Below are 10,974 nucleotides of genomic sequence, written 5' to 3'. Positions count from 1 at the left end.
TTTTGGCCAGGAGAAAGCTTGCTTGAGTGTGACATTTTATCTCTTTTTTTTATCACCTTGTATTAATGTGTTGAAGTTTTGTTCAAGCTTTTGTTCTATCAGCAACAGTTAATATTACGTGTTTCCTTGGTTGGAATCAAATTCATACTAGCAACTTCTGCTATCTTCTAATTGTATGTTTGGTTCCATCTAACTACAACACAAAAACAAAGTTTAGAAGCAGTATGTTGCAGGCGTAACAACGAGACAATTAACGCCAAAATATTTTACTGAGACTACCTAATGGGTGTTTTTATCAAGCAGACTCTCATAAGACATAGAAGCTTTGATCCTCTCAACAGTGCAAGCTGTCAAATTGTTAACAGTTGCAATAGAGCCAAGAGACAGCTTAGCCGTGGGAACCAAGTCAACCAGAATCTGAAAACCAACATTTTCCCTCCATTTAAATTGGTCAAGGCGTCATGATAAAATCCATTTTAAACAAAGGATTTTTTCTTAGTATTATATCTTCATTTCTTCAACCATATAATAAAAGGTTGAGACCAAGTTTGTGTGGTTTTTGACATTGTTTGAAATACACGTTTGGCTCTGTTTTGATTCAGTTTCTAAAAAAATATATTGTAGTTATCCACTTTTGGATAGCTGGTTTTTATTACTTATTAATATGAAACTCAAAGAGAAGCGAACTTTAACGACAAACAAACATTTTCATTCAATTCAAACAATACTCAGCAGATAACATTCGAGAAAGGAAGAAATACATTATTACACATTTTTGAAATTCAAACACAAAGAACTTCCGTGGAAAAAAGGACATGAATAAAAGAACATAATAAGCAGAAAACGTTTTAGAACTTCAATCATCAGTCCAAAGTTAGTTAACAAAAGCGCATCTCCTCCTGACCTCACCTTGCTTCCCGGTAAGGATCTCGACGAAACCAAGTTTGACCATTGATTCAGAGAAATCTCTGTTGAAGGAAGCCCCACCAGTCAAGACCTGCGCCTGAATGTAGAGGTTGGTGTCAAGGTCATCGAGAAGTGTTGCATCAGATGTGAACAAACCCTTCTTCTGAGCCACAATGTTGAAGTAGTGAGAGTCAAATTTCTTGGCACTGCCTGGGTCCATATCCACAGGGGTCTTGACATCAGTTGGCTTGCACCTTTTCTTCAATGCCCTAACGTAGCTAGGGTTCATCGCTGGGTCAAAGTCGCCTCTGCCCGTGAAGTTATGGATACGGTTGTTGATGAGACCGCAAGAAGATACACCAATGGTGTGAGCTCCTGTTCAATAAATCATGATAATCAGCTTGATATTTAAATTAAATTCTAAGAGGGAAAATCTCCAAAAACATTTTTAAAGTTTATTTTAAAGTAGCACTGAATAATAATAATAATAATTCTCAAAATAGCATTTTATGCTAACTCTTAAATTCTGATCCTATCTCTACTTCATAAATACTAAGCTCTAATCATTAAACCTAAAACCCGGTAGTAAAATAAAAAAAAGTATTTTTTTTAACTGGTGTTGTGTAATATATTTTGTTCCTTGTGTAATATTTTTAGAACAAAAGATGTTCTAATACTATTTTAGGGTGTTTTTAAAGATGTTTTGAATAAATACCTGAGAGGACGACTAGGTCTTTAGTGTTAAGACCCTTGTCAAGGAAGTTCTTCTTCAGTGTCTTTACGTCCGAGAATGGAGATGGTAAATTAACCTCGGAGCTCTTCGAGATGCGTCCGTCTCTCCTCCCCAATGGAACAGGCCACCATGGTCCTCCGATCTAAAAAGAGAAAGAGAAACCAATCAATGAGCTAATGTTGTTGGTTTTGGAATGATAAAATCATTCGAATGCAAAATGTTACCACTGAAACAGCGTCTCTAGCGACCAAGGCAATAATATCAGCGCAAGAGACAAGACCACGACAACCCCAAGTCCTCTCGAGAGCTGACTTGGCAGCATCGATCACTTCGTAGCCTCTCACTGACAAGTTAGGGAAAGCATCTCTTTCCGCATCTTTGAGTGGAGATTTCAGAAGAATGGAACCATCACATCCCTAATGTACATGAATTATATGAATTACGAAGGAGGAAACATTACTATATAAAGGACATGAGCATCTCCACTCATGAGTCCTCATGCATTACTAAAATATATATTCAAGCAAAAATATTAACTTACTCTGACAAAGCAGTCGTGAAAATGCATCCTTAGAAGCGCAGCGGCAAGAGTTGGCCTGCGAGAGACGTATTGAAATGTGACACGACGGACAATGGTTTCCAATTGTGGACACTTGGAGCGGTAGTAGTCAAGGTCAAGATCACCCGTGGCCCGTGGGTTCCTGTGTCCATTTTGTTTCTTAAGTGGGTTCCCATATGGATGTGCAACGGAAACTCCAACGACGCCAAGAAGAACCACAAGGACAAGTAAGTTCTTGAGCGCCATTGTTGTTTCTCTTCTTTGTTTGAGTATTAAGCCAAGTTTAGGGATGAAGATAAAATGAGAAAGTCTCAGGCCTTTTATAGATCACTGGAGGGGTTTTTTTGACACGTTCCGTTGCTAAGTGTCAACACAGGAATTAGATAATACCCATTTGCAAATATTAATCTGTTTCTTGATAGAGTTTGAAGAACATTGCAGGCCTCCACGATCATCCTGATTTGATTCTTGTGTCATGCTTGAATATTCAACTTTTAAGAATATGTTAAACTGAAAATTTTGAAATGATCATTGACTTTGTTGCCGTCTCTTTTGCTATATGGAAAGTCTATGGACTTTTTAGAAAGCAAACTCTTTTTCATTCCAAGTAAAATAGTATATACTCAAACCAATGCTCTGTTGTTAACCTCAAAATAATTATTATAGTAAATGCAATTTGTAAGAAAATAAATATAATAATAATTAGTTTGTCATGTGTGTTACACACGTTCTGGTTCGTCGCTTGCATAATCTTTATTCCTCCTCATCCTCATTTAGTTACCACTTCAACCTTTAATTTGTCAAAAATCTATCCATACTTAAAAATTTTGGAACTCCCCAAACAATTTTTGAAAAAATATCTTGAACCTTGCGAAAATAACCCTAGAGGAATATATTTGAATTTTACGTTCTTGTTTTGAATAAAAAAATACGTAAAATATAAAATCTTTGAAATAAATGAGAAAACCAAATACTCAGCCAGATAAATCATTTTGAAATCTCTTTGATAATCATACATTCTAATTTAGCTAATATTTCGTGGGAAAAAGGATGTTATAAAAGAAGTTAAAAATCGTGGTTCAAACTAAAACATGTTCAGTTTATTTTGGAATGAACAAATCAGTCACCACCAGTTTTGACATAGACATATCATATGCTATATCTCCCGGGGGAACATGCTTTAGAACTGATTCTGTTTCTTTTTTTTGGCTTTATAGTCTTTTATGTTGTTAGTTGTCTGACAAAAAAGTGCAGTCTTAAATTCTGGGAGCATAAATATTGGTGGGATTTGAGAAGTTTCTCAGGGAAAGAGGACCACGAAACGTAGGGACCCAGGAGAAAAAAGAAGGAAAAATCTCCTATTTAAGGGACATCTTTTTACTGAATCTCAATTAAAAAAAACAAAAATAAAATAAAATAAATTCTTTGGTTTAGAAACTTCTCCGAGTTCCACCGATAAAGATGCTCTTAACCTATATGAGTTTCCAGTTACTATAAAATTTAGTAATTTTGGTTGAGTTTCTGAAATAATACAAGAACGTTAACGTAGGTTCCACATACTCTGACATTTTATTATAGCCTTTTCAACTTTGCGAGCTCTGAATTTATTCAAATTCAGTTTCTAATGAAAATATATTTTAATTATTCATTCTTGGATAGCTTTTGTTTCTATTCCCTGCACATTATTTGCGAAGTGATTTGCCATATGTCTTTTTTACGATTGTTTTTACAAAAAAAAATGTGACATATCTATTAACATTAATGACATGTCATATGGTTAAATATGACATGTATAATTTCATTTAGTGCTGATATATATTTTTGGAAAACTTTTTAGAATATGACAATAACTCATATATTACATTTAATATTGACTTATATTCTTGGTAATTTTTTTGAATATGGTAATAACTCACTCACGCCGGATCGTTCGTAGCCAAGTGGCTACTGAGCTCTGCCTTTGGGTCCTAGCGTGAGGGGTTCGACCCCTCCTTATCTCAGCTCTGCCTTTGGGCCCTAGCATGAGGGGTTCGACCCCTCCTTACCTCAGTTTGAGGATTAAAAGGTCTAAAGTGACCAAAGTTGACAAAAAAAATGTAATAACTCACAAATCATCACTAAAATAAATATATTCAAATATGATATTTTTAATTTCAAAATATTATTTAATTTTACTTTTATAATTATACAATTTTTATTATCTAACTTTTTTAAAAAATTGCATTTTAGAAAAAAATCATAATTTTTTAATCGTAATACATTAGTTTCTTTTAGATATGTATAAATTTTATAAATATTGTTTAGTTTAAATTTTTGATAACTATACAATTTTTATATGATTTTTAGTAATTTTGTACAAGTTGATTTAATACATCTAACCAAAAGAAATAGATAAAAATTTATCTAAGATTCTAATTTTAAATATATACATATATATTCTAAATATAATTTAAAATAAAAAAAAATATTTTCTCTTAATTTTATGCTTAACTAAATGATATTTATATTAATTATTAGTCAAAAATAATAAAATATATAATATTAATATATTTTCATTTTTAAATATAATTTAAAATTTAAAAAAAATTATCGCTGCACATGGTGCAGGAAAACACCTAGTTACTTATTAATATGAAACTCAAAGATAAACATTAGCTAGAGAGAAAAACATTTTATTCAAAAAAAATGACTGTTATCTAGTAGATAACATTCGTCAAAGGAAGAAATACATTATTACACATTTCGAAATTCAAAGGTAAAGAACTTCCATGGAAAAAAAAGATTGATGAAGGAATTAAAAGACCATAATAAGCAAAAAAAAAACGTTTTAGAACTTCAATCATCAAGTCCAAAGTTAGTTAACGAAAGCGCATCTCCTCCTAATCTCTCCCTTCCTCCCGGTAAGAATTTGGATGAAACCAAGTTTAACCATTGAGTCAGAGAAATCTCTTTCGAAGGAAGCCCCACGAGTCACAACCTGCGTCTGAATGTAGCGCTTGGTGACAAAGTCATTGAGAAGTGCTGAATCAGATATGAACAAACCCTTCTTCTGAGCCACAATGTTGAAGTAGTGAGAGTCAAACTTCCTGGCACTACCTGGGTCCATATCCACTGGGGTCCTTACATCAGTTGGCTTGCACCTTTTCTTCAATGCCCTAACGTAGCTAGGGTCCATCGCTGGGTCAAAGTCGCCTCTACCCGTAAAGTTATGGATACGGCTGCTGATGAGACCGCAAGATGATACACCAATGGTGTGAGCCCCTATTTAATAAATCACGTTAGTCAGATTGATATCAAGACCCCTCCCAACGAGAACTTGAACTTATAATCCCTTATACACCTACTAAATAATCTAAGAGTATCAGCTACTAGACCAACTCTGTTTTTCAGACAAACTCTTTGTTGGTAATTAATATTAATATAGTTTTGTATGGAAATACCTGAGAGGACAACTAGGTCTTTACTGTTAAGACCCTTGACAAGGAAGTTCTTCTTCAGTGTCTTTACGTCGGCAAAAGGAGATGGTAAGTTAGCCTCGGAAAGTCTCGAGATGCGTCCGTCTCTACGCCCCAGTGGAACAGGCCACCATGGTCCTCTTATCTAAGAAAAAAATTAATTAATCCATGTGCAAAACAAGTTTAGTACGTACAATAAATATTATTGCATGGTTTTGTCATGAGAAAACCACTGAGAGTGCAAAATGTTACCACTGCAACAGCGTCTCTAGCGACCAAGGCAAGAACATCAGCGCAAGAAACAACACCAGGACACTTCCTCTCGAGTGCTGACTTGACAGCATCGACCACTTCGTAACCTCTTACTGACAAGTTGGGGGGAGCGTCTCTTTCCGCATCATTGTTTGGTGATTTCAGAAGAACGGAACCATCACATCCCTAATTTAATTAAGAGAAATTACACCCACAGAAAAAATATAATTATGAAGGGACAATTACTATATAAGGGACATGCATGAGCCTCTCCACTCATGACTTATTACTAAAACATAAAAATTCAAGCAAAACTATTAACTTACTCTGACAAAGCAGTCGTGAAAATGCATTCTCAGAAGCGCAGCAGCAAGAGTTGGCCTGCGAGAGACGTACTGAAATGTGACACGGTGGACAATGGATTCCATTTGTGGACACCTGAAGCGGTAGTAGTCTAGGTCAAGATCACCCTTCAAACGTGGGTTCCCAAGCGGGTTCCCATATGGCTTCGCAACTGAAGCTCCAACAACGCTAAGAAGAACAACAAGGGCAAGCAAGTTCTCGAGTGCCATTGTTGTCTCTCTTCTTTGTTGAGTATTAAGCTGAGTTTAAGGATGAAGAAAATGGAGAAAGTCTCAGGGTTTTTATAGATCAATGGAGGGGTTTTGAAAAGTTTCATTGCCAAATGTCAACATAGGAATTACATATCATAATACCAATTTGCAGTTATTAATAGGTTTCCTTTAAAAAAAAAATACTATGTTTCTTGGTAGAATTTGAAGAACAATACAGGCCTGCACGATTTTTTTGATTCTTTTATGATGCTTAAATACAAACTTATCAGGAATATATAACACATAAAAGTTTTGAAATATGATCAATCACTCATTCATTCATCACTTTCGCTCTATAGTATATATAAGGCTATTGACCTTTTACAAAGCAAACTCAGTTTTCCATTCTATAAGTAAATAGTATTCTCAAACATATTCTCAGTCTTCTGCCTCAAAAATAGTTATTATATCAAACTGCAATCTGCAATAAAATAAAGAGCTAAAATAATAACTAGTTTTGTCATGTGTGTTACACACGTTCATATTCTTCGCCTGCATCATCTTTTTTTTCTTTCTCTTCCAACATTTTCTCAAACTCTATTGTCATTTACTTATTGAACGTATTATAGAAGTTGATCTTCCAGCTAAACAATCATTCTGAAAGTCATTTGCATGTTCCTGAATAATGTGAGTGATTACTAACACCTTATACGGCTATACACGTACAAATACTCATTATGGTCATGCATCAACTATGTTAAAATGTTGATACATACAAACAAATTTGTTTGTTATATTTCTTCTATCAGGGAGATTATGTAGCATTACCGTTTAATTATAGATAACAAATTTATAATTTGATACATAAGTAACACCAACATGAGCCATGTAAATGACGTATCTTCATAATCATTTAGTCCAAAAAAAAAGTTTTGATGTTTAGTCAACTCACATATACTTACTATACAAGACTGGCCCAAAAGGGATGGGCAAAGGGCCGAGATCTTTGTTATTTACATAATCTGCTAAAGCTCTTTTCAGCACTAAAAAAGGACTCAACAATTATATTTACGCAAGTGCCAAAAATCTTTCTATATTAACCAAATTGCACCGAATTTTTGATATTGATAAAATATGCGCAATGGTGAAGACTGGTTCAGGCTGAACCGTTCAGCACAACAATCTCAAACATAAACAAGTGTCTTCTCTGAGTTTGCTAACTCCATGGAGAAAATGGGTCGGATCAATGTAAAGACTGGTTCAGCAGGAGTGAGGTCAGAAGGCAACTGTGCCGTTGCAAATAGTTAAGGAGTGCAAAATAGAGTGTGTTGGGGGTTTAAAGTATGTAAACTATCTTCAATAACAAAAAGCTTTATTATTATGAAAAATTTCATCAACCAACATACAAAAGTAAAATAAAAGAAAGAGAAAGAAAGCATAAAGACTGTAAAATGTTGTTAAGTTTGTGTAGTTTTCTTTTGTATGGCTCTCAGGAGAATGAGGAGAGAAAAACTCTGCCCAACATCACAATTGTTTTCACCTTCTTCTTGCAAGAAGTATACCAGTAACTATAGCTGTTCCTGTAACTGCAATCGCCACTGATGATATTATCCTCTTCACTGTAAATACTGACTCGTCGCTCGGTATCTCCATCAAATCTTTCATCTGCACAGTTCCATGAAATTATGTATTAAACCAAAAAACGAAATGAACTCCTTGAGAATTAAGAGACTGGCACAAGAACAAACCGTTATAGGTTGCTGCCAATTCTTCTTGATTCCATTAATATGCCCTCTACCGATAACTGCCACAACCGAACTGTGCTCACTTGCAACTCTCAGCAAAGAGGATGCCATGTACCTGAGAATTTCATTTGTGTTGCCACCAATCATCATCATGAATAAGCCAAGCTTAGGCGAATTTTGATAATCTACATAGAGAGGGATAAGAGAAGACTAACTGGTCTCGCTCATGCACAAGTGTATCCATGAGAGATGGAAATTCCTTGCTCATTTCTTGAATCACCAAAGTCAGCATATCCAAATCGTCCATTTCTTTCAACTGAAGCGACCACAGACAGAGAGATATCCAGAATCAAGATTACTAGATATGATGAGTCGCATTGAATTGTATACACAAAATGTATAACAGTAAGACTTACCATTTTGTCGAGTTCTTCAGCGCTTGGTAAGAAGACGGCTTGAAACAGCAAGGAGTATAGAAACTTTACTTTGTGCCACAGAGGCATCTTCGCCCATGTTCTTTTTAACGTGATCTGCTTCGGAAAAGAAAAATGAAAATCAAATGAACAATATATTGGAACTATGTTAGAGAATGCAACTCCATCATATCTAAGAAAAATGCTTTTAAACAGTGGACGAACGTATCACCTGTACAGGACGATCACCAAGTATCACCTTGCCGCCATATTTAAGGGCCTCTTCGTATGCCACACGAAACTCAGCACCAGGAAGAACCTCAAGTTGACTGGCGATCTAATAAGAGAAGGAGAGGATGTAAATTTTTGGTTCAGAAAGAGTCATTAGCTTCCATTAAAAAGATCTTGATTTAAGGAAACTTGCCTTTGCAAGAAACCATCCATAGAGTATTCCGAACGTGTTCTGTTTCTGCTTCCAGCTTTCAATCATGTCTGACATGGTTGGAATCTGGAGAAGCAAAACATAGCACCATTTCAGAATAAGTAAAAGGCCTAGAAGAGGTATAAGTGGATGTATCTCTGATATATTATCAACAAAGCAATAGCATACAGAACAAGTGAACTACATTCTATAGGCAAACAACTCTTTTCCAGCAGAGTTCATGCATCATTTGAAAGAAAGGAATCCTCTGTTTTTGTGATTAACTAAAAATAAATTTTGGCATCTCTCTTATTTGTTAATCTTGCAACAATATCTATCATCTAGAAGAAACAGCAATGCACATTCTTTTACAGAATCTCACGCAATGATAGATGTCCATAAAATGTGAAAAGCAAACCAAAATAGGAAGGAAGAAGCAAACCTTCAAAGCCTGAGGTTTGAGAATAGACAAACGGCTTGAACACAACTCCACGAAGACAGCCTATTAATCAATTAGCCACTTGCTTAGACCAAAACATAGACACACATAATAAAGATATCAAACTTTCAGTTCTCAGTGAACATCTAAAAGAAAAAACGAACCTCTGGTTTCAAGATGCTGATAACTGCTTGAACTTCTCGACATGATTCCTATAACAAACGAAATAAAATTGCAACAATATTACAGGATCACCCCATGATGAATGATTGAATGCTAATAAAAAAAAAAGCAAAGAGCTAAGCTTAAGTTCAAGTACTAAAACCCATCCAAAATCATATCTTTCTCACTTCAGCAACCTGCAAGAAGCTAGCTAAGGGTTCCTTACTCAATTCCTAAAACCCTTTAAGAAACTCTTCTTACACAACCAAAAACAAACACTGTCCGAAACATTTACATTTGAAAAATACATTTTTTAAAAAGATTTGTCGAAATTTTGACATGCAATTCTCCAAATGATTGAATGCTAATTAAAAAAAAAAAAAGCAAAGAGCTAAAGCTTAAGTTCAAGTGCTAAACCCATCCAAAATCATATCTTTTTTTTTTTGAACTTTAGCAACTTGCAAGAAGCTTAGGAGTTTCTTACTTATTCCTAAACCCTTCTTCTTACACAACCAAAAAACACTGTCCGAAACATTTACATCTGAAAAATACATTTAAAAAAAAAAAAGATTTGTCGAAATTTTGACATGCAATTCAAACATTCCCCAAAACCAGAGAGAGAATAATTAATACCTTTGAAACATGAGCAGTCCCGATCAAATACACATCGCAAGATCCGCTTTCCCCTGTGGACTCGCACGTCAGCATCACAACGCTTTTCGCCAATTCCTCCGGCAGCTCCGCTTTCGTCGTCGATGAACCCTCTCCCTCTCCCTCTCCACCGCCGCTGACGATTCCCTCGCCAGCATCGCCGCCGCTAACGACGGAATCGGAGTCTTTGTATTCTTCTTCGTCCTCGACGGCGTCCTCCTTCTCCACATTGACTATGCTGTCGCTCAACGAGATGTCGCCGGTAGGTCTGGAGGAGTGTTCTTCGATGTGAACGAAGTCCTCGCCAGAGTTAACAACCTCCGCCTCCGCCTCCGTCGACATCGAATCGAATCGAGGGGGGGAGATAAGATTTGGGATCACGCAATTTGTTTACTGCTAGTAATGGTGAGAAAGTCGTCTAATACCTGAGACAGATTATGAGCTTAAGGTAACGCTTATTGTTTTTTATATACTATATAGTTCCGTTTCCTTAAATTAAATACGTAATTAACACTGATCGAAATATGATTTAATCCGTGATATTGACCTTTTTAATGTTTAAACGCTAGTTTTTAATGGGCTAAAATTTTAAAAAATGCTGGAAGCCCATTATGACAAATGTCAAAAATAGAGAAAAGGTGATGGAAGCCCATTCTTATGGTAGAAAACAATTTTTTATTTTGT

At 35.5% G+C, this 10,974-nt stretch overlaps 3 protein-coding genes across 3 annotated transcripts; all 3 read right to left on the bottom strand.

The window, feature by feature from the left end:
- Positions 1-687: 687 nt before the first annotated feature.
- Positions 688-2,644, bottom strand: LOC130494781 (peroxidase 1-like). Its single transcript, XM_057001259.1, has 4 exons — positions 2,181-2,644; positions 1,864-2,055; positions 1,622-1,781; positions 688-1,281 (listed from the first exon to the last, which is right to left on the bottom strand). The coding sequence occupies exons 1-4, from the start codon at positions 2,442-2,444 to the stop codon at positions 875-877; spliced, it is 1,023 nt and encodes a 340-aa protein (XP_056857239.1). The 5' UTR covers positions 2,445-2,644; the 3' UTR covers positions 688-874.
- Positions 2,645-4,959: 2,315 nt separating this feature from the next.
- LOC130506580 (peroxidase 1-like) lies at positions 4,960-6,492 on the bottom strand. Its single transcript, XM_057001260.1, has 4 exons — positions 6,232-6,492; positions 5,906-6,091; positions 5,639-5,798; positions 4,960-5,459 (listed from the first exon to the last, which is right to left on the bottom strand). The coding sequence occupies exons 1-4, from the start codon at positions 6,475-6,477 to the stop codon at positions 5,053-5,055; spliced, it is 999 nt and encodes a 332-aa protein (XP_056857240.1). The 5' UTR covers positions 6,478-6,492; the 3' UTR covers positions 4,960-5,052.
- A 1,318-nt stretch (positions 6,493-7,810) lies between these two features.
- On the bottom strand, positions 7,811-10,746 carry LOC130506579 (uncharacterized). Its single transcript, XM_057001258.1, has 9 exons — positions 10,273-10,746; positions 9,642-9,689; positions 9,481-9,540; positions 9,042-9,125; positions 8,850-8,954; positions 8,621-8,734; positions 8,420-8,520; positions 8,208-8,319; positions 7,811-8,124 (listed from the first exon to the last, which is right to left on the bottom strand). Exons 1-9 carry the CDS (start codon positions 10,630-10,632, stop codon positions 7,996-7,998), a joined length of 1,113 nt encoding a protein of 370 aa, XP_056857238.1. The 5' UTR covers positions 10,633-10,746; the 3' UTR covers positions 7,811-7,995.
- Between the last annotated feature and the right edge of the window lie 228 nt (positions 10,747-10,974).

This window comes from Raphanus sativus, unplaced genomic scaffold (genome assembly GCF_000801105.2).
Source record: "Raphanus sativus cultivar WK10039 unplaced genomic scaffold, ASM80110v3 Scaffold3433, whole genome shotgun sequence".
In the NCBI taxonomy this organism is placed as follows: Eukaryota; Viridiplantae; Streptophyta; class Magnoliopsida; order Brassicales; family Brassicaceae; genus Raphanus; species Raphanus sativus.
Note: the sequence above shows the minus strand (reverse complement) of the source record. Positions and strands in the feature narration are given on the sequence as shown.

Excerpts from the sequence above, each read along its gene's own strand:
- LOC130506579 (XM_057001258.1), bottom strand. The coding sequence starts at position 10,632 with ATGTCGACGGAGGCGGAGGCGGAGGTTGTTAACTCTGGCGAGGACTTC. Across the intron at positions 8,955-9,041 it reads ATGGATGGTTTCTTGCAAAG|ATCGCCAGTCAACTTGAGGT; the intron begins GCAAGTTTCCTT and ends TTCTCTTATTAG. Across the intron at positions 8,521-8,620 it reads CTGAAGAACTCGACAAAATG|TTGAAAGAAATGGACGATTT; the intron begins GTAAGTCTTACT and ends TGGTCGCTTCAG.
- LOC130494781 (XM_057001259.1), bottom strand. The coding sequence starts at position 2,444 with ATGGCGCTCAAGAACTTACTTGTCCTTGTGGTTCTTCTTGGCGTCGTT. Across the intron at positions 2,056-2,180 it reads TTCACGACTGCTTTGTCAGA|GGATGTGATGGTTCCATTCT; the intron begins GTAAGTTAATAT and ends CATGTACATTAG. Across the intron at positions 1,782-1,863 it reads CTAGAGACGCTGTTTCAGTG|ATCGGAGGACCATGGTGGCC; the intron begins GTAACATTTTGC and ends TTCTCTTTTTAG.
- LOC130506580 (XM_057001260.1), bottom strand. The coding sequence starts at position 6,477 with ATGGCACTCGAGAACTTGCTTGCCCTTGTTGTTCTTCTTAGCGTTGTT. Across the intron at positions 6,092-6,231 it reads TTCACGACTGCTTTGTCAGA|GGATGTGATGGTTCCGTTCT; the intron begins GTAAGTTAATAG and ends TAATTAAATTAG. Across the intron at positions 5,799-5,905 it reads CTAGAGACGCTGTTGCAGTG|ATAAGAGGACCATGGTGGCC; the intron begins GTAACATTTTGC and ends TTTTTTTCTTAG.